The sequence below is a fragment of the Typopeltis vanoorti genome, chromosome 1, assembly GCF_054136105.1.
Source record: "Typopeltis vanoorti isolate ZY-2024b chromosome 1, IOZ_Tvanoo_1.0, whole genome shotgun sequence".
Lineage (NCBI taxonomy): Eukaryota > Metazoa > Arthropoda > Arachnida > Uropygi > Thelyphonidae > Typopeltis > Typopeltis vanoorti.
The window spans coordinates 177,153,551-177,178,639 of NC_143549.1; the positions used below are offsets into that span (position 1 = coordinate 177,153,551).

At 33.4% G+C, this 25,089-nt stretch overlaps 1 protein-coding gene across 3 annotated transcripts in view; it reads left to right on the forward strand.

Annotated features, from left to right (window-relative positions):
• Positions 1–25,089, forward strand: part of eEFSec (eukaryotic translation elongation factor, selenocysteine-specific) — a 101,472-nt gene that overhangs the window by 36,454 nt on the left and 39,929 nt on the right. For all 3 annotated transcript variants that reach the window (XM_090400152.1, XM_090400136.1, XM_090400144.1), the window contains one exon: positions 12,565–12,747. In XM_090400152.1, coding sequence (XP_090256278.1) covers positions 12,565–12,747 — 183 coding nt within the window. The remainder of the gene's footprint in view (positions 1–12,564; positions 12,748–25,089) is intronic.

The window sequence follows — 25,089 nt, forward strand, 5'->3', positions numbered from 1 at the left end:
TGCATTTATAGTTTCTGATCTCAATTCAGATAACAATAACTGAACCTGATCAATACAATTCATAACTGAAAATTTTTTCCACACATCCATAACTGACAGTGTTTCATCATCATTTAGCTTGTTCAAAACGTACTGAAATGTTCGTCTGACATAATATGTTTTAAAAGTCGCAATTATACCCTGATCTAGAGGTTGTAGCAATTATGTGGTATTGGGCGGCAGAAAAAAAAATTACACATTTGGGTGTTCTATGGCAAGATGACCGGGTGCATTATCAAGAATCAAAAGCACTTTAAATGGGAGACCCTTGTCATTCAAATAGCGTCTAACTTCTGGCACAAAATGTTTATGGAACCACTCAGTGAAAATATCAATGGTCACCCAAGCTTTTTTGTTGGCCATCCAATGAGCTGGCAATTTTTGAAAATCTACGCCTTTCATTGGCTGTGGTCTTAATGATCGATTTATGAGTAGTGGTTTTAACATCCACTCTCCTAAAGTGTTCGAACAAAATAGGAGTGTGAGTGTTATGCGATCCTTTGCTGCTTTGAACCCACCAACAGTTTTTTACGTTTTTGATAAGTAAGTTATGTTTGGCATTTTTTTTTTAGAAAAGGCCGGTTTCATCCATATTCCAAACTTGTTCATGAGTGTAACCTCCATCTTTAATTGTTTTAGCAAGTTTTTGTGGAAATGATTTAGCAGCTGTTTCATCAGCAGAAGCCGTTTCACCTTTAATTTTTATATTATGAAGAGCATGTCTTTTAATAAACTTAGCCAGCCAACTATTGCTTGCATGAAATTCATATTTTTTCCTCGATTGAGATGAAGTATCTGGCTGCAGTTTTTTAATCTGTTCATAAATTGAACAGATTAAAAAAGATAATGTTCAAAATTCTTTTTTGTACATTATCTTCTGTCCACATCACTAAAGCTTTTTTGGCTTTTCTAGAACAACATCTCTTGTTGATAATTTCACGCTGATTTTGTACCAGAACATACCGCTTTTCTAATAGTCTCTTCATTTTTCTTTATAGATCTGACAGTTATTCACGGACTCCAAAATGCTTACCCACAGCTGTCGCACCTTCCCCAGTTTGAAGGCGATCTAAAATTTGAACTTTTATATCCAAGGAAACGGCTTTCCTTTTTTTTTTTTTTTTTTTTTTTTGTTATCAGCAACATCATGTGAGGGCTGGATTAAAATCTTCGGTTAATGAAATGAAAGTTTGAAAATTACATATTGCTTACCATTTATTATTTCTTAATTTTATAATGCGATTTTTATTTTGATTTCACTTAAAAAATGCAAATACAAAAAATGCAGTAACTGTGTTGTCTACTCAAACACCAAATTCAAACTGCTAAGAACTGCTTTTTTATGCGCAGTCAGTTATGTATTGTAATTCAGGGAATTCCCAATAAATGAAAATCGTAAGAATTTAGAATTTTCTTAATTGAAACAAGAATGCAATTCTACAAAATTCTCAGAATTTTCTTGAATTACGGATTTTTTCCTAACTTAGACTTTACGTTGGTCGCATAAAAGTGAATAAAAATTGCCTAAAAAAAATTATTTTTGGTATCCCAATTCCCGTAACTTTGAATTAGCATAAAAAGAGATTTAGGTGTATATATATAATTATATTTTATATTTATACAAGCATTCCCTGGTCATACAACATGTTAGGTTATAGACCATCTGTATAACAAATCACTGCCTTCCCCCCACTTCTGGATGCATGTAATGGTTATGTTTTTAAATAGTCATATTACAGCAGATAAGCAAACGAAAACTTTAGAATAATTTTCACAAATGAAAAAGGTTCTGACTAGCTGGGCTTAAGAACACGTGCAAACCAGTTTGGTCATCAAACTACATCATTAAAAGTTTTTCCATTTAGACAGTAAGACTGCCTAAATGAATAAACTGTTGCCTTCACAGATAACTGTAATATTAACTGTTTTACCACTTTCCTCAGTGTTTGATGCACCATTGTTACTTAATTTACTAATTTTAATCTTAGCATGTGAAAACTGCTAAGTTGGTGCTGTTACTACAGTGAAAAGAACAAGATGCATCGTTCTTTTCATAGTAATAGCACTCTTACATTGAATTTTATCTGCCATTATTAACAACAATAAAATGAAACAATAGTTATAAACAGTTTATAATTCACAGTAAAACCCCAACACACAGATAGATATAGCAAGCAACATCATAAATAAACTGAGTTCATGAATACTGCATATCAGTTAATTCATTGTAGCATTGTATGAGTGGATTGTCATAATGTGGGGGGGGTATTACTCTACTCAAAAATTCTTCTTTGTCTAACAAACCTTATTAGATGAGGGAAGGGACTTGTGGGAGATATTACATAACTCTCCCTGCACACATCAATTCCCCCTCCCTTGCTGAATACACTAGACCACAACAAAACTGTTACTATCCCATACATTCAAGACACATCTGAAAATAATAAATATTTTTATTATTATTAAATAATTATATTTAATAATTGTGTTTAATAAATATCAACTGTTCACACATTTAAACCTTATATCAAGTTGGTAACTTGCACCTGTTGACCTAAGGACAAACTCACATCCAGGAGTATATGAAGTGCCCTGTACTTATGACCTAGCTTACGATGGACAGACAGGAAGATCTGGTGACATCTGCCTCAGAGAAGACATTCACACAGGATCTGGCGACATAAGCTAGAGAGAGAGAGAGAGAGGGAGAGATCATTTTTGGAATTGGTAACAGCTTTAAAACATTCCCCAGACCTCAACAAGTATGGCTGCATCAATTTACCAAAAATCTAGGATAGTCATTTTAAGATCATATTAATACTTGTTAACATTCTCTTCATCCAACAATAAATTGTCCATTACAGTTTTAAACTATTCCCACTATTAACTAATTGTTTGTTGTTTGCATACTGTGACAAACTGTTTTGTGCTCCTGCAAATAAATAAATATTATTTTCTTATTATTCTTGTGTTGTGAATTAAAAACATTAATAAACTAATGATGAATTGCCAACACATAAGCCTTACCATCTGTTTAAATACTGTGAGCTGGTTAGTATAATATTATCTAGAAATCTTGCTCTGGAGACCAATGAGGAAACATTTCTATCAATTTCAGACACCTCAAAAGCATGTGTAGTAGAAATATAAAAGGCATTTAATAAGTTGTATAGATATATGTTAAAGTTGGGTAAAATTATGGTAAAATAAAAAATTTTAAAAATGCAATCATTTAACCCATATCCAATTTCTAACTAACTGACCTGCTTTAATGTCTTAGCAAAATAAGAAGAATTACATATGCAGTTCACTTAAAATCTGGATTTAAATTCTATCAAGGTTGCAAGAATTATTTCTTATTTCTTTTCTTAAAAGTTAGGTTTCTTGCTGTAAATTAGCCGTGTGTGTCAGAGATGAACTTGTTTCACGGTTTTAGCTTTTTTTCCCTTTTCTTGAGAACCTATCCACAAGAGGTTGATCAACCTATAGTTCTATAGGTTGATCAATAACAAAAACTGTATGGGCAATAAGGAACTTGTTCATATTTGACTTGAAAAGCTGCAGATTGTATTCCTTGGGAAACACATGGTTGGAGGCTATTCCAGATGGTAGCAGTGGAAGGGATGAACAAAGAGGAGAAGAAATTTGTTCTGTGAGTTTGCAGTTGTGAACTGTGAGAGGGTGTTGAGTTTTTTATGTGAATCACACATAAAAAACTCAGCCCACTTTAAAGCCAGTATAGAAAACCTTTCACTCCAACACACTGATATAATGGTCAGTTTTGACGACATCTCCTCCCTATTCACTAATGTCCCACTCAAAGAAACCCTAGAGCTCATCCAAGCCAAGTTTCCTCCCGATGTCTCAGCCCTATTTCAGTTCACAATGAACTCAGGCTATTTCGTTTGGCAAGGAAAGTTCTACAAACAGATAGAGGGGACAGCCATGGGTTCACCACTTTCCCCACCCTTGGCCAATTTCTTTATGGAGACTTTTGAAGAGAAAGCCTTAAACTTCGCCCCACAAAAACCCACTATTTGGCTTCATTACGTGGATGATGTGTTCGCTATTTGGCCACATGGCTCAGACTCACTCCACTCCTTCCTAACACACTTAAACAACCAACACCCCAGAGTCCAGTTCACCTTAGAAAAAGAGGAAAACAACACCCCCCCCCCCTTCCTAGACACTTTAATCACCTGCCAGCTTGATGGATCTTTGGTTTTCTCTGTTTACAGAAAACCCACCCATACTGGCAGATACATTCACCAACAATCCCCCCCCCCCTCACAACAATATGGGGTTATAAAACACTATATAACAGGGCAAAATTAATCTGCCCAGATGACAATGCCCTAACTACTGAACTAAACCACATCCATAACACTTTCTTATCCAATGGCTATAACCCCAAAAAAATCCAAAAATTACTAAAACCAGTAAACTGCAACCCCCCTCCCCCCTCCACAATAAAGATTACACCAAATCTATCACCATCCCCTACATCCAGAGCACCTCTGAGAAAATAACCAATATCCTCAGAAAATATGACCTTACTTCTTGTTACAGACTATATAAAAAGTTGGCATCCCTTATCTGCTCTACCAAAGACCAACTACTTCCCCTAGACCTACCTGGTGTATACCAGGTCCCTTGCAGCTGCAAATTGTCCTACTTTGGCCAAGCAGGCAGAACAACAAATATCAGGATTTCAGAACACAAAGACTACATCCGGTTTCACCAGTACAGCCACTCTGGGCTGGCAGACCATGCCTTAGATACCCACCATAGAATTCGTTGGAAGAAAACAAAAATAATACACCGCAGCAAGTTTAAATACGAAAGATTATTCAAGGAATCTTCATCAGCTCTAAAAAATGTTCCTAACCTCAACAAATTTGGGTGCATGAAACTACCCCAAATTTGGGAGCCTTACATTATGAGAACTTCAGCCCAACTGCCAAGACAACCAAATTAGCCCACCAGAGGGCACCATTAGGACTTTAGGAACAATATCAGTTTCTTGCTTTCTTCCTCATTTGCTTTTGTTAGTGCCTGCTTGCACATACCATACCTTTATGTTCCTGAAGATGGCAATGTGACGTTGCCGAAATATAGAAGTTATTCATTAAAGTCATCTTTAATTAATATACTTTATATGCGTTGTTAATTCCATAAACTAATTACCAGTTGAGTCTCTGATCAGACATTAGTCCTTGGTTAATTTAATTTCTCTGGCTGATTAAAAATTTGAATTTCACGTTTTTGCCTTTTTTTTTTGTGAAATCCTGTTCTTGTGTTCTGCATTGCTCAAAAAAAAAAAAAAAAGTCAAGCATTTAAAATATTTACATTACATTTGGGCTTTAAAAGCCTTTGTTATTAAATAGTATTGATAATTTGAAATTTCGAATTAGTAATGTTTGAATAGTTAGCATATAAAATTTGTTGATTTTATCTTATTTTCTTTCTTTAGAACAAACCTGAATTCTTTGATATACAAATTGCATATGTGCTAAAAACATTGGAAGAATCATAATTGAAATATTTGACACCCCATGAATATTAGTATTATTGAACAAATGTATTTGGCATGTTTTAATTATCAGGTATGTAATCACAATTTCATTATTTTCAAAGTAGATTGGTATTTCTAATGCCATACCTGATTTATATCTAAGGATGCATTTCTTCCCAAAATTTCTTTATCCAAATTTATTGAATAGTTCATTAACTTTTTATACTGGGGATATGACGAATACATGGTGGTCTCATTCAATGTGGCACTATCAGACTTGCTGAAAAAAGTTTCATGTTTGGTCTTTTGAAAATTCAGCTTTTAAGCTGAATTTTCAAATTGTCTAACAGTCTAGATTTGGTTGGCTGTTAAGCAACACTTAGCCCACCCAAATATGAGCTAAGTATTGTAAGCTATGAGCTAATCCATGTGCTATAGGTTTCCAGCCTTCTATGAGTGCCATTCTCTTTATAAAAAAACAAAACATATTCCAGATACATCTACAGTAAAAAAAAGCACTTATGATAATGTTTACCCTATGGTACTCACCTTAAAGCATTTTTTTCTATTATTAATATTAGTAATATCAGATCTCCATGGAGCCACTACACATTGCAAGATGTCTCACTCAACTAGATAATACCAGTGATGTACCTTAAACTTGTTCTACTCTACATATAAAATAATTATTCACCCCTTTGCTCATTACACTATTATACAACTTCCAGTGATGACCTTTTTTTTGCTCTTCCTTTCTTCTATGCTTATGAATAATCCTGTCCATGTGGTAAATCCCCACCATCACAACTTAAAGGTCACTGTCATATAACATCCCCACCTATTCACAAGCTCTTCAATTTATTTTACATCTACAATTTTTCATAACATTTGAGAGGTCCTGATATTTTCTGATGTACTCGATTCTGAATTCTCTCCACAGCTTCTTCATTGCTGCAGAAACCAGGTGATGAAATTTCTACAATGTGGTCTGGGTGTGATGGAATCAAGTCCTGTACTTGGTATATACAGCAACATCCTTTTGTCAGCATAACAGCAATATACTGTGTAGTCTTCACAACTTCAGATCTTGCACTTTGAAATTAAAAATAGATCGGATATGGAATTAAAGTAGTAATCTCACTCAACTCTCTCTCTCTTCAAGCTACCATTTTGTAATTTTTCCTAAAACATTTGACATCAGCATCATAACTCTCCCTCCTGACTTTTCTGTGACATTACTCCTACCCCATCCCCTCACATAACACACAAGTTTGCCGGTATCATCTCTCTCATTACTGTGTGAGGCCAGCATATTTATATTTAAACTAAATATTTTTTCTACATGTTTTGCTGTCTTTCATTGACTTGACGATATACAAGAATATAAAAAAGATTTAAAATGCCTCAAACACATTCATCATATTTCATAAATTAAAAGATGAACAGTTAGGAATGCATGTTATTAGGCACATCATGTAGGATCATGTAGGATCTGTGTATTGTTATGTGAAACTTGTAGGTGATTCATAAGAAAGATTCCGGTAATTGGACCACATGTTTATTAAGGTAAATAACAATAAGATCTCTCTCTTAATAAGTAAATTATTAAGAGAGAGATCTCCAGAGTCAGGGACTCCTCAAGGAAGCCACATATCACTTGCACTCACAACTTCTTAAGTCAATACATTCATTCTCAACTTTTATGGATATCCTCTTTTCCTCTCTCTGCCCTCGAAAAAATGAAAAAATTCCATCTCCTGGTAATTTGTATGAACCTTTTAGAAGTTTGCAAGTTTTGGTGATATTCCCTACTTTTTCCTGTTTGCTAGTGCTGCTCCACAAATTCTCAATCAGTCTTGATAATCTGTATTCCACAATCCCAATATCATCTTTAACATTCTTCTTTGCACTCTCTCCATTGCATCAGCAGTGGAGAGAGAGAGAGCGCAAAGAAGCCATGGAAACCAGGACACTAGACCTATGCACAGTAGTCCAGTTGAGGTCATATCATGGCCTTGTAAAGAAACAAAATGACTTCTTTATTCTTATGTGTTAAGGTTCATTTTGGCATTCATATTTGCAAACTTTGCTGTATGAACCAGTATAATATGACACTGGACATCTCATCAGACCAGAGTGCATGAGTTTACATTAACTAACATTGAACTGATTGTCATTTTTACATGCCCACATTTCCAGCTTATTCAAATCATTCTGCATATCTGCATTCCTGATAGTATCTCTGGATATTATCTTTGCATCATCAGCAAACACTTGTATGTTCACCTGTCAAATCCTTTCCAGTGTCATTAATGTAAAAGTTGAATAACAATGGACCATGGTTACGTTAAATCTTGCAGATTCACATCCCCATATACCACTTTTAGATATCTCTTAGTCAGCCATTTATTCACACTAATATTTTATAATCCAATCCCATATCCTCCAACTTATATACAACTTTTCATACAACACATATGTGACTTATACAATACCTTGTCTAACTCACTAGTAACATTGTTATAAAATGTAAGCATGTTGCTCAAACGTGACTTTTCCTTAGTAAGCCCATGCTGCTCATTGCAATGTATAGATTCTCTGTTAACCCATTTTTGTATTCAAGCTATACAAGCTTTTACTAACTTTTCCAAAATCTTCACCACCACTCTAGAGATTGGCAATCATTAGTTGAACCATATGCCACCTTCATTCAACAGTTATTCTTTCATATTCATTCTTCCTTTTACCATCAGCATAATATAGAATTCTCTTGAGTTATCTTTGGTTTGCAGAGCCAGTTTCTCTTCATATTCAGATTTAGCTTTCTGTGCAACAGTTGCAACTCTTCTGGCCTGCTCCTTATAATTTTCATAATGGACATCATCCTTATGCACACAGTATTCCTTCCACATCATAATTTTCTTATGAATCTCTTGTTTGCTAAGATTACACATCAATTTCACTCCTGCCTTATTTATTCTTTGAACTCTAAGGACATATTCTGATATTGCATCATTTAAGTGATTTTTAAATGCTTCTCAAGCACTGCCAATATCCTTCTCATCTAGCAAATGAAACCATGTGGAAGAATCTAGTGTATTCCTCAGTTGGTCATAATTTCCTACTTTGTTTATTACCTCAAAAGACTCAATTTTCTTGTGAAAGTGTTTTCTTCTAAATAAGACATGGTAACAGATGGCCAGTGTGCAGTAGGATGTTCTGTAAGAATGTATCAAACTAAAGCATTCTTTTCTCAGTTAACAGTGTTATCTGATCTCCACTGAAGACTAGTTTAGATATAAGTATTTATAGTTGTTGTAGTTAGCTTGCTGGCCTAGTTGGTCCTGTGAGGTGTTTCCTCTCCCATTGTGGAATGCCACTAGACATTTAACCAATAGGCAGCACGGAGATCCTTAGTGCGAGATCACTATGCTGCTCATTGGAGGCCTAAAGTGGCTTGAAAAGCTCCACATATATTTCTGGAGCAGAGATTCTAATACATGCACGATGGGTTTATGTGCAACTTTTTTATGGGTGGAGATCAGATAACAGTGTCATCTGATTTCCACTGAAGACTTGCTTGGAGATAAGTATTTATAGTTGTAACTGGATTTTCGGCTTGGTCGGTCCTGTGAAGTGTTTCCACTTTCAACTAATAGGCAACATGGGGATCCTTAGTATAAGATCACCATGCTACTCGTCAGAGGCCTAAAGTGGCTTGAAAAGTTCCACGTATGGTTTCTAGAACAGAGATTCCCAAGTATTTAATCCTTAGTGGATTTATATTTTAAAAAAAAGATTGGAGAAAGTTTTATTATGTTGAATTTCTTTTAGCATAACATTGCTATATGTATATGACTTTGGTTGGGACTTTTCAGTAGTTTGTTATAGTGACGTTTGCCATGATGAGAGTCGACTGTATGCTCTAGTCTGCCTATGGAGTTGAGGTGCAGTTTGGAGGAGATTATTAATATAGTATATAGTATAAAAAAAGAGTAGACAAAAACACAGTTTGTGTATATGTGATGGAGTATATATTTTTTTGTACTTTTTCCCTCTGCATTCTAAGGTTTAACTCCTAATTTAACCTTGTATACAGATCTATATCCTAGGTAATCTGATAAACATCTAATCTTCTTAATTCATTAAATTAAATAACCATTTACTCATTAAGAGATTGAGTCTTCAAACATCTTATAACCAAAATAAAAATCTTTAATTCACAAATATATCCAACATCAAATCAGCTACTTAGCTATGCAAGATCCAATGTATTCTTCAAACTACAACTTCAGACAGCATGAAAAGCACTTTTGCTACACAGCTTTCCTTTAATTACATAAGTCAACAGTTATTATTCTATATGGACAAAAGTTCTGGAATTTCAATTTCTTGTTTCCTACTAAACTTTTATTCCTTCTTGAATTTACACTGGAGAATGATTAACATGAAAACTGCTCTCTGTATGATAGCAACATACAATTCTTCTTGCATGTTAAAATCACAAAACACTGAATATCTTGTCTTTATTCAAGACACTTTCTACATGAAAATACAACAAGTTCCATTGAATACATTCCTAAAAACTATATCATCACTTTAGAATAAATTAATTTTCTATGTGAAAGTCAACATTTTTTTTTTTAAATCTTATCAACATTTTTAACAGTTCAGAACAAATCTGCCTTCTATATGAATGCTTTTAAAGAAATAACCAAGACCATATCAGCTGTTAAAAATTACTTATCAGATGTAAAATCCTAAATAAACAAACTTTACTGGGCCCATTTCTATATAAACGAAATCAATTAAGTTCCATTCAGTTTTAACTGAAATAAATCTTATGTGGATTAATGACCACAATAAACTTTACCTTTATCTCTTTATAACAAGGATATTCTTTCTATCTTCCATTTCTAACATCTAATTTCTGTCCAGTCTTTATATATTAAAGACACAGAAACTCCACAGTTTTTCCCCTTCTGTGTTCTTTTTCTACTTCTCAAACAGCTGTATGCTTAGCAACGTTCCAGAATGTTTTTTTTGCTCCTGCACATGCTCCAAAATACAACTGAGAAATTTCTGCTTTGGCCCACCACAGTAATGGTGTGCCTCCATTACTGCTTTAGCGCTTAGCTTGAAATGGCAATAAAAGTCCTTTCTGCATAGTGCAGAAAAGTGTATTTAATTATAATTTCATTATGAAACAAACAGGATTTATAACAGTTCTTCATTTCACAACCCTTTATGCACTGAGGTAAGTTCATTTAATTATTTTCACAACATGAATACTGCAGTAACCTTTGCTTCTCTTATAATTGACAACATATTTTCTAAACAACGTATGTTTAGATACTAACATTACAAACATTACAAAACTTTTGACATCTCATACAAAATTACAATTACGCTGTAATATCGAACTTAAATAGATTTATTTTATATCTAAGCAAGACTTTAGTAGTCAAAAATAATCGCATTGCAAAATGTCTTACTTGCGACATATAAAAAGAAAAGCATTTAAATGAATACTATACCGAATAATATTTATAATTATTAACTTAAATTAATTCATTTTTAATTTGTGGAACTTGAACTTTTGGACAAAAATCCTAGAAAAATTTAAGAGCATCTGCTGGTTTCTTCAAATTTTTCTAGGATATATGTCCAAAAGTTCAAGATATAAGAAGAAACCCTGATGCTCAATCAGAAGTAGTTATATGATGAGCAGTTTCTGTACACTTCAGAAAGTGAAATGAAATTTATAAAATAAAATTAATTTTTATTTTCCTTCAGAAGACAAAAGAAAACACCAGTTATTTCCTAATAATGATTTCTTTCCTAAGAAAACATAATGGAATAATTTCCAAGCTTACAGATTAAATTTGCTAGCCTTGTGATTCAGTCAAGTGACGTTTCCATTAGCCAACAAGGTGTGGATGTGAATTTCACTTCTACTACACAAATATTTCTTAACTTTTCTAGGTTGATAAATATTTTGTTTAGTGTGACATAGCTGTCTTGTTTATTAGGTTTGTAGTGAGTTGGGAATCATATTGGATTGCTCTCTCCAGAGCAAAGTTCCCATTATTATTTAATGCTCACTGGACTATCAGTGTGCTAAGATTTCCAACCGTTCTATAAGACTGTCATAAAGAAATAAATAGAAAAATACAAGTTGAATGGAAAGCATGAAAAGGTACAATACAAAATACCACTTTGAGTTGTGATAGAAGTTAGAATTTTTATTTATTATTATTATTTTTTATTTTATTCAGATTGATTCCTTCGCATTGTTTACTGGCAGAAACTCCAAGGAGGCATTGAATACACTGAATTGTGTATTCAGTGAGAAATTGAATTTGAAAGTGAATTTTACATCTAAAAAAAAAGCCAGAAGGTTTCCCTCTAAATAATGTTGCTACTATCTTTTAGCATGTAGCACAATGGTATGTGCTAAAAGAAATTTGCTATAACAAACTATTCACTTTTAATGACAAATCTGTGGTCCCTACCAGTAGTTAATTTCAAGATAATTTAGTTTTAAGTATGATAAAGATCATTTTAGCAAAATAGAAAAGTATAACTAATGTTGAGCTAAGATGTAGTCTTTATTCATTCCTGTAGATGTCTTTTGCATCTATAATTTGTTTACATTTCTCACAATCCTATTAAAGCACAAACAGTAATCATCTATTCATGATCCATTGTTACTTTTCTTCTGTTCTTGGCAGTAAGATTTCTTCAGCAATATTTCATCAGCATTGTAGGTTTAAACCAATAGATAGATACTACAGTTTGAATAGAAGGAATTCTATTCAGTTGGTAACCCAGCCACAGTATTGAACTGGTATATCAATGGGCACTGTGACAAATGTTTTACAGTACCTTATAACTTGAACATCCAAGAAAATATTAAAAAAAAAAAAAAATTGTAAATACGAATAATTTCATTTTAAAATTGATTTTATACCTTAGCAGATGAGGTGATTTCATGTTTTAATTTCAGTGTTCAGATGTCACTCCAGTAGGAGTTAAAGTGCTAATTGATGCTCTTTGTACCCATGCTTTCATTCCTGTTAGAAGTTCAGAGGGACCATTTCTTTTTTCTGTGGATCATTGTTTCTTAATTAAAGGACAAGGAACAGTGATGACAGGCACTGCTATACAGGGTAGTACCCTTGTGGGAAGTGTAAGTATTTCATGTTGTTTGGAATCGGTGTGATTGTGGAAATCAGTTCATTAGCATTACATTAGGGTTACATTACCTTCTTAATGTAACCCTTAATTTATTATGTTTCAGCTTCAAAAAAAATAAACACAAAAATAAAGACAAAGTGCATAATTATTACCATTGTTTTGGAAAACTTTAATGTGACAACCTTTATTTGTGTTATCAGTTTCTTGAAGGAATAATTTTATACGTGTATGTATTTCTCATAGGTGCTTTAATTAGGATATTTATAATACTGGAAAGGAATGAAATATTTCTCTACACCTCAGTTATAATAATTAAATAACCAAGCTTCCACAGATATTGCCTACAGTTATTCTAATTACTAATGTTAAAATATTTTTTTTTGGGGGGGGGTGTAGGTTAACATGCTTAATGTGCTAAAAGTTAAATAAAGCAACATTATTCCACTAAGGGAGTGCTTAAGGATCAAAGCTGTATAACTGAGAGGAGACCTTCACATAGCCTTTAAAGGAATTCGGAGAACCGACCAGGACTTCTGACATAATGTCCACTCCTCACCTTCTCGTAGTTAACCTTGTTATGTCTCTACCTAGATACTGAATGAATAAAGATGGACTGGCAATTTGGGATTTAGCTGTCCAAATTATATTCTTATTGGTCTAAACCACAATATCAAATGATGGTACAACATGACAGAATTTCATGCCGGCTGGGGTGTCGCCCGGTAAAACAAGACCCCTGTTGTTTTCGCTAGGGAACCAGGGCAAACAGCGAAAAGTCAGCTACCAGAACAAATCCTAATACACATCCCAACTCAATATCACCAGAGTGAAGATCGGTACTATCAACATAAGAAGCCTGAATGGCAAAGAAATGGAGCTAGCTGAGGAATTGGATAAGTATCAGATTGACATAATAGGGGTGAGATCTTTCTGAGCAATAAATACAAAATGTTATATTCAGGCAATGACAATCAAGGAAAAGAAGGAGTAACCATTGTATTCAACACTAAATACGAGGCTAATCTTCTTGAATGGCAGGCAATTTCAAGTAGAGTGATGTGGGCAAATATAAGAATGGGGAACTGGACAGTGAGACTTATTCGTGCCTGTGATTCCACAGAAAGTTCTGCTAAGGTAAAAGAGTAGAGGAATTTTTTGAGGCTTTAGAGAAAGCAACTGACACAGTGAAAATGAAAAGTTGGTCCTTGTTGTTGATCTAAATAGCAGAGTAGGAAATGATTGTCAGACATACAAAAATATTTTGGGAAACTTTGAAGAAAAGAGCAAAGCTAATAATAATGGCAAATACTTGTTGGATTTCTTAAGTGTTCAAGACATTTCTCTCCAAATTCACATTGAGAGAAGAGGCAAGGAATAAGAAAAGTTTCATTGACTATGTTATTGTTGATAGTGATGTTTTCTCTCTTGTGCAGGACTGATTTGAAATTGGAAGTGATTGGAAGTTGAGCAGCTCTTAGATGTGAACTGTAGACTAAAATATACAAACATTATTCAAATAAAATGAAAGAGTTTGAGAACAGGAATCAAACCTTGGAGATTCAATGGCAAGTTCTGAAGAAAACACTGATTGATTCAGCCAGAGAGGCATGTGGTGAGGTTGTGTGCAAGGATAGAAAAATCAGAACTCCATGGTGGACACAGGAAGTTAAAGAGGCAGTGAAGGAAAAGAAGAAAGCGTATCAAAAGTTCCTGACAAATAAGTCGGCTTTTGCTCTTAGAGAATACAGAGACAAATGTAAGAAAGCTAAACACTATGTAAAACTGGCTGAACAAAAGTCATGGAAAGACTTTGGCAAGAACATAGAAAATAAATATCAAGAAAGTGACAAGATATTCTGGAGATTGTTGAAGAAGCTCAGAAATGGTGGAAAGAAGGCTGTAAAAGGAATTAGAGATGATAGAGGTGATATGAAAACTGGAGAAAAAGATATCCTTGAAGTATGGAGTAATTACTTCGAAAAATTGCTAAATGAAACTAGCAGTGATGACAGCACAGTGATAAAAAAAACACTGACCAGGCATGCAATCAGGAATACATATCCACACTTGAAATAGAAAAAGCCATCAAAGGCCTGAAATGTGGAAAGGCAGCAGGAATAGATGATATTTGACTAGAAATGCTCAAGTATGGAGGTATAAAAGTTTTACAGTGGCTGCACTGCATAGTTCAGAGGGATGAATTCCAGATGATTGGAGAAGAGCTCTCATAGTACACATATATAAAAAGATAAATAAAACTGAATGTGACAATTACAGAGGTATTTCTCTGCTGAGTTTGATGGTAAGATTTATGCAAGTATATTTGAGAAATGGTTCAGAAGAATTGTGGAAGAGAAGCTTGTGAAGAACAAGCCAGATTCAGCCGAAATAGAGGCTGTCAGGATCAAATTTTCACTTTACGACAGATAGTTGAGAAGTCATTTGAATATAACAAAGATCTGTATTTAAGTTTTGTAGATCTGGAAAAAGCATATGACAAGGTGCCAAGAGAGAAGCTATTCGAAATGCTGAATGGTGTCAGTTGGCCATTAAATCAAGCAATACTTAGTCTTTATTTGAGTTGTCATTTAGCAGTTAGAATTGAAGGAAGTACAGAAAGATGGTTTAATGTTAAATTTGGTGTCAGACAAGGATGTACATTATTCCCTCAGGTATTCATTATCTATATACATCACATTATGAAGGATAGTGGTATTAAACCTGATATCAAAATTGGAGATGTTAATGTCAGCTCTTTGCTTTATGCAGATGATGTTATACTTCTAAATAAATCGACTAAAAGTTTGCAAGTTTCCCTGTCTAAATTGAATAACTGTTGTAATAGATATGGTACGAAGGTCAGCAATAACAAGACAATGAAAATAGGTAGAATCGATGAAAATATCAACTGTATTTTGAATGGAGAACTTATATAACAAGTAAAACATTTCAGCTACTTAGGCATGATTTTTAGTGAAGTTGGTAAATTAAATATGGAAATAGACAACAGAATCAACAAAGCTGGTATGGTAGGAAGTCAACTGAATAAATTTATATGGAATAAGAGAGAAATTAGTCAAAACACTAAATTAGCTGTATACAAGACAGTTCAAACCAATCTTAACTTATGGATCTGAGAACTGGGGCAGAAGTAAAACACTTGACCAAAGAATAGACTGAGAAAGTCTATTCTTTGGTCAAGTGAGACAGTACTGAGAAAGTACTCATAACTGTGAGTACTTTCTCAGTACTCACAGTTATGTGAATAAATAATAGAACAAAGAATAGAGACCACAGTTATGAGTACTTCGAAAGATTAGGAGCATGAACAAATGCATCAATGGCAATATCATATTAAAAAACGAGGATATTAGGAAAGAACTTGACATTGTTAGCATCCAGGAATGTGTTAGTAGAGCTAATTTCGGGTGGTATGGTCACTTAAACAGAATTTGAGAGGAAAGATTAGTAAAACAAGTGTTCTCTGCCAAGTTGGCAGGAAAAAGACCCAGAGGAAGATCAAGATATAGGTGGATTGATACAGTAAAAAGTACCTTAGAAGACAGAAATATAAGATCCGATAATGTTGGAGCCTTGAGAGGTAACAGATTGATTTGGTGGAAAATTGTAGATAGGAAGTTAGTAATGATGTAAATGTTTCATATAGTACTATCATATCCTGTACACCTTTTGCAGGAATTTGATGATGATGGTCAGAGATGCTGCCAGTTCTCTTGATAATATATGGACAATATCATCATTTGAGTTGCACTAAGGAAGCCTCTGAGCTTTTTTTGATGGATTGCTTTGGTTGAAAAGTCCTGGATTCAAATCTCATCTATGATGCAAAGAACCTTTATCAGGGCTTTTCAGTCAGAGGTGAGTTAGCTGGTTTTATAAGGAAGTGGAGAGTTTTCCCTCCTGAAAACTTGGATTTTTCATCTTCCATCAAAACAGGAGGCAAATCGGCCTCCGGTTTTGATGGACAGACATCAACAGATATAAAATACTATTGAACAGGGAAGGCAATGTGAACCACCTTGTTCTATAATAATTCCCCAGTAAAGTAGTATTGCTACTCCCACCAACTGAATGTGTGCTGAATGTGTACACACATTCATCTAAGAACATCACATGTTTCATTGCATGTGTACTTTCATTTTTAAGGTATGTCACCTTATGCTTTTGATAGTATCTTACTGCTTGCTACTCAAAGGGATAAATAAAAAAAGAAAGAAACTACAAGATTATTTTTTTTCTTTTTTCTTTTATTTATTTTTTTAAATTCTGAACTTAGCACTTTGATCTTATTTGAGTGTTGTGCTTAAAAATTCCTTCATCTACTTGTCTGTGACAAATGAGAATTTTTAGTTAATGAATAAAAAAGAAAACCAGAATTTTCAGTTTAATTGTCAGTTTTGTTTACATAAATGGTGATTCTGTTTCATGTTTTATGTCATAAGTAGTTTTTTGTTTGTTTATCTGATTTATTTCATCTATTGGTACTGGTCATTACAAATGGCCTGCTTTGTTGATTATCACTATTTTTTCATAATGGATTATGACTGATCATAAATTAGGATACACATGTGCTGGTACAACTTAGTATCCTCTTATAGAGTGCTCAGTCGTGCCACAGGATAACCAGTTAATTTCAGCACTCATTCATTCATTCGTTTCATTTCATATGGTACAACCTAAAATAGATGTGCAGTAGACAGTATTTCAATTGCAGGAAAATTATTTCTTATCTAGTGATTAAAAGTGCAGAATTTGAACCATTAATAGTGGTTACTAAAACTTGGAAAGTTGAGAAAGAAGATTTTTTTTTTTTCCTGAAAAATATTTCATTATATTGATTCTAACCTAAATGTTGCTTGATTGTTTCACATGCCGTGTCATATGACATCACTGGCCTTGTCCATCTTGACAATTTTTTGGAGCCATCCAGAATTAGGAAATACACTAATGTAGTTATAAATGGCTACTTGATGGTTTTGTTTTATTAAAAGTTTTTTTCCAACATTTGCTTACAATAGCAGAGAAGAAATTGTTCATTTTTTCCATAAAAGCAATTCAAGACACATAAGTGATAGGAAAACGTACGGAAAAATGGTATTATTAATAAAAATAATAATAAATAAGTCTTGTATCACATAAACTGCATAAGTCTTGTATCACATAAAAATATTTCATTATATTGATTCTAACCTAAATGTTGCTTGATTGTTTCACATGCCGTGTCATATGACATCACTGGCCTTGTCCATCTTGACAATTTTTTGGAGCCATCCAGAATTAGGAAATACACTAATGTAGTTATAAATGGCTACTTGATGGTTTTGTTTTATTAAAAGTTTTTTTCCAACATTTGCTTACAATAGCAGAGAAGAAATTGTTCATTTTTTCCATAAAAGCAATTCAAGACACATAAGTGATAGGAAAACGTACGGAAAAATGGTATTATTAATAAAAATAATAATAAATAAGTCTTGTATCACATAAACTGCATGAAATTTATTCTCTACAGACATAAACACACTAATACATAACTAATTAGCAGATTTGCTTCAACACTGGTAATATAGGGTGAAAATTAGTCATAACATAAACATCTTATAAACATCTAGCAAGTGAGATGTTTGTCTGATTGGTGAGTCAGCACCAAATTGTTATAGCAAATTTATATAGCATCAAGCTAGTGTTTAATTTTGTAATATTATATATGCTCCTGAAAAGCAGTAAGGTATTGTTAAAAGTGCAGAAATTTTAGGGCAGTTAACCTTATCAAGCTTGTAAAATCTTTTTAGACCTTTTATTTCTCAGATTGAAGCAAAAAAGGGAATCAAATTTCTTAGACTTTAAAGCTGAATTTAGAACAAATAGGAATACAGAGTGAATCATATATTCACATTCCACATTGGAGAAAAATATGTAGAACATAATAGAGTAATGTGCTACATTCTCATTGATATAAAAAGCCTTTGATTCTATTTGGTATGAAAACTATACAACCTTATGCGACAGTCAGCAGTATCAATTGCAACCTTGTATTCATCTTCTGAAATGGAATTTGAAAGGACTATAGTATTTTTCCGGCAGAGTGTGAAATGGGATAGGGATGGAAACTGTCACCAATATTAATCATTTCCTTGATTGTCACAAATGAAGTCCTGGAGAATTGTGATCTTGAAGTGAAAGTAGGAGGCAGAAGAATAAACTATCTGAAGTTGGATGATGATATTGATCTTCTAGCAGAGAACAAATTAGAACCTCATGGAATCACTACAGAGTAGGATCATACTGTTAAAAAATACAATGGAATAAGTATCCAGAAATCAGAAATGATGACAAATAATTTTTTTTTCTAGTTGAGAAAGAAATGCTGAAGTAGAAGCTTAAAAAATACTACTTTAGATAATTTCAAATAATTCTGCAATATTTTTAATAAAGATTGTTAATCAAGAACAAAAAAAAAAAGCATCACATCAAAAACTAATGCCATTATGAACAGATAACAGAATTACAATTATAAGTTGGTTGAGTCTGATTGACACTTGTTAATTTGGTACTCTTCTGTAGCAGTGAAACTAGGACTCTTTTAAAAGACAATGATATATCACTTGCATTTGAAATGAGTTATAATAGATGTCTCTTAAAATTACATACATTGGGATTGCATTTAGAAGTAAGGCAAAGAAATTATTCTTTCACTGGTCCAAGAGAGAACATCATAACAAAGATTCAAAGGAAACAGAATTAACTGAATTGATAATAAAAAAAATTTCACAAATCTACATTACATAGTTTATTTGTATGGCTGAATTGATAGTAGACTTGCTCTCTTATCAACAGGCTTGCAGGTTTGAATCCTGCTATGGACATGGATGTTTGAGAATATCTTCAGGCAAGAGATGAATTTCTTCACCTGGTGTGGGACCACTGCCCATCTTATTGGAAGCCTGAAGAAGCTTGAAAGAAGTTCCATGTTGTCTCTAGAGCAGAGTATCTGGATGTTGTGAAAAAAAAGAATAAGGATTTGAGCAGGATAAAAATGAATTTCATATTGAGAATAAAAATGTATAAAATTTTTAAAAAAGAATCATAGCCAAGCAGTTTTCAGAGGTGAACTGTAGAAAATGTACAAATATTATTCAAGGAAAAAATGAAAGAGTTTGGAAACAACAGTCAAACCTTGTAGACTAGGTGTTAGATGCTGAAGAAAAAACATTGATTCTGTGAGAGTGGCATATGGTGAAATTGTCTGCAAGGATAGAAAAGTCAAAGCTCCATGGTGGACACAGGACGTTAGAGGTAACCAGAAAAGAAGAAATCAGAAGTTCTTAGCAAACAATTAGCATGTGTGCTGAGTGAACATGCCTCCGTAAGAAAAACATAAGAAAGCAAACTGATGTGTAGAAGTAGGCAAACAAAAGTCATGGGGAGACATGATTTTTGTTTGCCTAGTAAAATATAGAAGTACAGTATTATGAAGGTGGCAAAATGTTTTGAAGGCTATTAAAAAAGTTTAGAAATGGAGGAAAGAGTACTGTGAAAGGAATCAGAGATGATAAAGGTGACACGAATACTGAAAATATAGATATTCTAGATGCCTAGAGTAATTATTTAAAAAGGCTGAAAAATGAAACAAGAAATGACAGAAAAGTGGTAGAAAATATTCAGGAGGAATGCAATCAGGAAATATATCAATAGGTGAGGGGAAAAAAAACTATCAAAAACCTGAAGTGTGAGAAAAGGAGTAGATGATATTTAATCAGAAATGCTCAAATATTGGGGTATAAAAGTTCTTCAATAGTTACATTATATAAATAAATAAAACAATCTAAGAATTAGTGAGGAATTTTCTACTGAGTGTTCCAGGGATTTATGCTAGCATTCTTGAGATAAAAATAACTGTAAGAAACTCTTCTGTCTGGCTCAAATAGGGATTCTTCATAATGTTGTATAAGGAAATTAACAGTGTGGGCAATATAATAACTAAATAAATTTACTTATTTCCAATATTTCACTAAAGTTAAATTGGTATCATCAAGGGAATAATACATTAGTATCAGTGGCACAATATGTACATGCAGGCACTACATCAGTAAGTGAGAATGAACAAGAGAAAAAAAGGGAGGCCAGTTCTAAATAATGTCTTTATTGGCTTTGATTGAATGTTCTGGCTGATTGTCTGCAGATGAAAGATAGTTGAATGCAACATATTTGTCGAGGTTAGGATATTTTTTATTCATTTTCATTATCACATGCATTGCCTAGGTGCATGTATTGTTACTAGTTTATTATTCCCCTGGTGATGCCAGTTTTACTTTTGTGAAAATTGGAAGTAATAAGTAAATTTACAGTAAGTTCTCAACTTACACAAATTCAAGTTATACAGATTCATTGTTATGCAGTTCTGACACTTTTAACTTAGACTTGCAATGTCATATATCAAGCACCAGTTTGAACATAACAGATGACTTTCCTATAAATTGACGAACAGCTTATAGCATCATCACCACTTTTAGTGCTTCCACCTCGAGTGCAAGTTGTATCTTGTAAGTGAACATATATATTTATTGAAAACAAAATATGAACCCCTAAATTTCACAGATGCAGTGTTTCAGCACAGTGCCTATTCTACATGTGCTTCAGTCATCATTGTTCTGCTGAACAGCAACCATCATTTGTTCACTTTCTGTTGCATCTTTTAATAAAAGAACAGCAGCTGCCTAGCATCCCTTTACTCAGTATGCAAACACACCGAACCTGGTTCTCCTCTTCCTATCTGTCCTCAGGAACAGCCTTCCTCATGAAGTATTCCCAAATAACTACAACCTGCACCTCTTCCAAAAAGAAAAAAAAAAAACTATCAGTCCTCATCTGCACCCTACACATGGCACTGATGTGCTTATAGGTACTTTGATCTCTCATGTATGGGATCAATATATATATTTAAAAATTCTGAGAAATGCAAAAGTGATGAATAAATACATGTGTTTGCAGCAGTAGGAAGAAGAAATGCATTATAACCATGGAGTCTAAAATTGCTAAATGACATGTAAAAGGTAATCAGTTTGTAGAAAATTGCACAAGTTTACAAAATGAATCAGTTAGTTGTTAGAACTATTTTAAAAGATAAAGTTCGTATTATTCAACACATGAAAAGTTCAGCCAATGCAATCCAGTCACTTCCAAGAAAAGAGGCAGTATATTAATAGAAGAAACAGAAAAATTATTGGCAACATGGCCACAAATGCTGATAAGTCTTATCCTTATACAAGAGAAAAACCCAAAATGTTATTCTTGTATAAGGATAAGACTTATCAGCATGTTGTAAATTTTTAAAAAATTTACATGCTGTAAATTTTACAGCATGTAAGAAATGATATAAATTTTTTAAAAAAAGAAAAAAGCTGCAGTAGTATGAATTATAAATACAGTGGTTTTCTATAAATTAAGGAACAAAGAGAAAAATCGCAATAACTCGGGGAGGAAAAGAAGGGGAAAAAAATCATGAAAGTTAGGTACATTATGTACCTGATATGTGTATACAAATGAGTAGTGCTGTCAACAATATATGCAAATGAGCCATGGCATACATGCAGACATTTTGAAGTAGTTTCCAATTTTGTGTCTGGAGTGAGAACAAGACATTTTGTGATGCAAAATTCCTGGACATGACTGCAGGACATTATTTGATAGATGAATTCGGGTGGCAAGCCATCATAAGAATAGAGGCCAACCAAAGTTAGATGGAGGCATTCTGTTGTTCACAGACTGAAACCAATTCCAACATAGCATCCCATAGATACAGTAAAGAATTCATCTAAAAATCTAGATGTAAGCAGAAGAATTCATTATAAAATATTAATACCAGAATCACTTATGTTTAATATTTTTATTTGTAAAATTTTCTGCTAAGTTTTATAGCCATTGTCAGTACAGTTATAGGAAAACTCTAAAAAGAACAATTTAATTGAAAGCATGTGAATAATGTGCACTATAAGCTGCAGGAGAATAGCACCATCTGCATTAATAGATATTCAAAATAAATTAATTTAGTTAATTATTTTTAAATATGAGCAAAATTTAATTACAATTAAGGAACACATGAATGGTGAGTATTAATTAATATAACTTTCCAAAATTGGGAAATTACATTAATTTGTTTTAGGCAATCACTTTTGTTCAGGTTTGGGTTGTAAATGTGTGCTTCATGGCTTTCTTTGTAGAGTCTTTCTAGAAGAAAGTAACTTTTGTGTAACATTTGTTGCACAATTTGTTAATGTTAAACAAAAGTTATTTTTGTGTATAATAGCCAGTTTGACTCCTCAAAAACTGTCATTAATCTTTCAGGCTGTCCTTTATCTAATGACGAAATATCAATATTATCCATTATTATCAGTACTATGCAGTAGCACCATTCCAAATCATAGACTTCATGTATAATATAGATAAAGGCCTTTGTAAATGTAAATATAAGCAAAATTTAATGGTAATTAAATTTTGCTTATTAAAAATAATTAACTAAATTAATTTATTGTAATAGAGCCTGTGTAGCTCAGTGGATGTGCCGTTTGCATACCACGGCGCTTGGCCGCACGAAGGAAGACTTGGTTTCGAGTCTAGTCAGCGACTAGAGGAAATTTTTCTAAGCCTTTTTTCGGCTGGTTCCCGAGTTAGTCGATCTCTGGCATGGTCAAGCGGGTTTTTCGTCCCATAAACTCAAGAATGTCGATCGTAGAACCCACATTATTTCAGACATTAAATATATTGTGTTAGGGACCACGAGATGACGGCACATTTGAGCCGTCTCTCTTCACTGTGTACCGCTTAATTAGTGATAGCCTTGGGCCATCTATCTCTGATTGGTACCAGTGGAGATTGAACTGCCCACTCAGTCTCCAAAAGTTAGATAGGGCTAAATGGCCTCGCCTACTCCCCGTATACGGGAATAAAAAGGCGTTAGCTGATTTTTTTTTTTTTTTATTTATTGTAATTTATTTTGAATATGTATTAATGCAGATGGCACCATTCTCCTGCAGCCTATAGTGCACATAATATCGTGCTTTTAATTAAATTGTTATTTTTAGAATTTTCCTATAATCGTATTGACAATGGCTATGAAACTTGCTGACAAGTTTACAAATAAAAATATTAAAAGTAAGTGATTCTAGTATTAATATTTTATGATGAAACAGTAAAGAAAGGCCACTTTGACTGTGCACAGATGGTTTGGGGAGAAATCTCATTAGGTAGACGCATCAACCTGCATGTGCTTCTTGGTGGAACCACGAATGCCACAACTGATAGAGATGATGTCCTGCACCCCTATATTCATCCGTCAATAGGGGATACATTTATCTTACAAAGATGATAATGCTCATCCTCATATTTTTGAGAGCAATAAGAGTTTCCACATTTACAATCACTGTAATAACAATTAACTTATTTTTACTTATTGGGCCTATTAACTGACACACAAGGTTAGTCAAAAAATATATTTATTAGGGAATGCCACATTGAAACTGGTGATAGAATGATTATCCTATTTGAAAAAATGAGGAAGTGTAAAGAAATTCATGGCATATAAAGGTTGCAGTGAAATTCATAGCATAAAGGTTGCAGTGTTTTATTGTTTTGATTATGAAAAATAATCAAGACAATAAAACAAAAAAAGGATATAAAGAAAAATGTAATATTGATTTTTTAAAACTGGGATATTTCTAGCTAGATAAAAAAAGATTCCAGCCTGCACAGTTTTGTGTTATGAAACCCTTTCAAATGAAGCAATGAAATTTTCCAAATGCAAAGCAATAACCCATAATAAGAATGCATTTCATCACCAGTTGTGGAGAAAATACCAGTGTTGCAGAGGCTTCATACAGAGTATCACTACTGGTGCCTAAGAACATGAAATATCATACTGTGGCAGAAAACTTGATTAAACCTGCTGCAGAAATTACTCTTGGGCAAAAATCAAAGAATATATATTGCAAAAGCATCCCTTTCTAATGATATAATTAAATATCGAATAACATGAATGATTGAAAATGTGAAATATTGGCTGTTTTCTCATTAATGTCAGAGTATGTACTTTATGCTTCAACTTGCCTAGTCCACTGATTTAGTTGGCAAATCTAATCTTCTTGAATATGTCAGATATGAATAATTAGGGAATGCACGCAATAAATTTTTGTTCTGCTGAAATAATGCCTGCTAAGATGACAGGAGTAGATATTTTCTAAGAGTAAAATAATTTTCTGGTACATAATAAAGTGGGTTGGACATGATGTGTTCATTTTTGCACTGACAGTGCTGCAGTAGT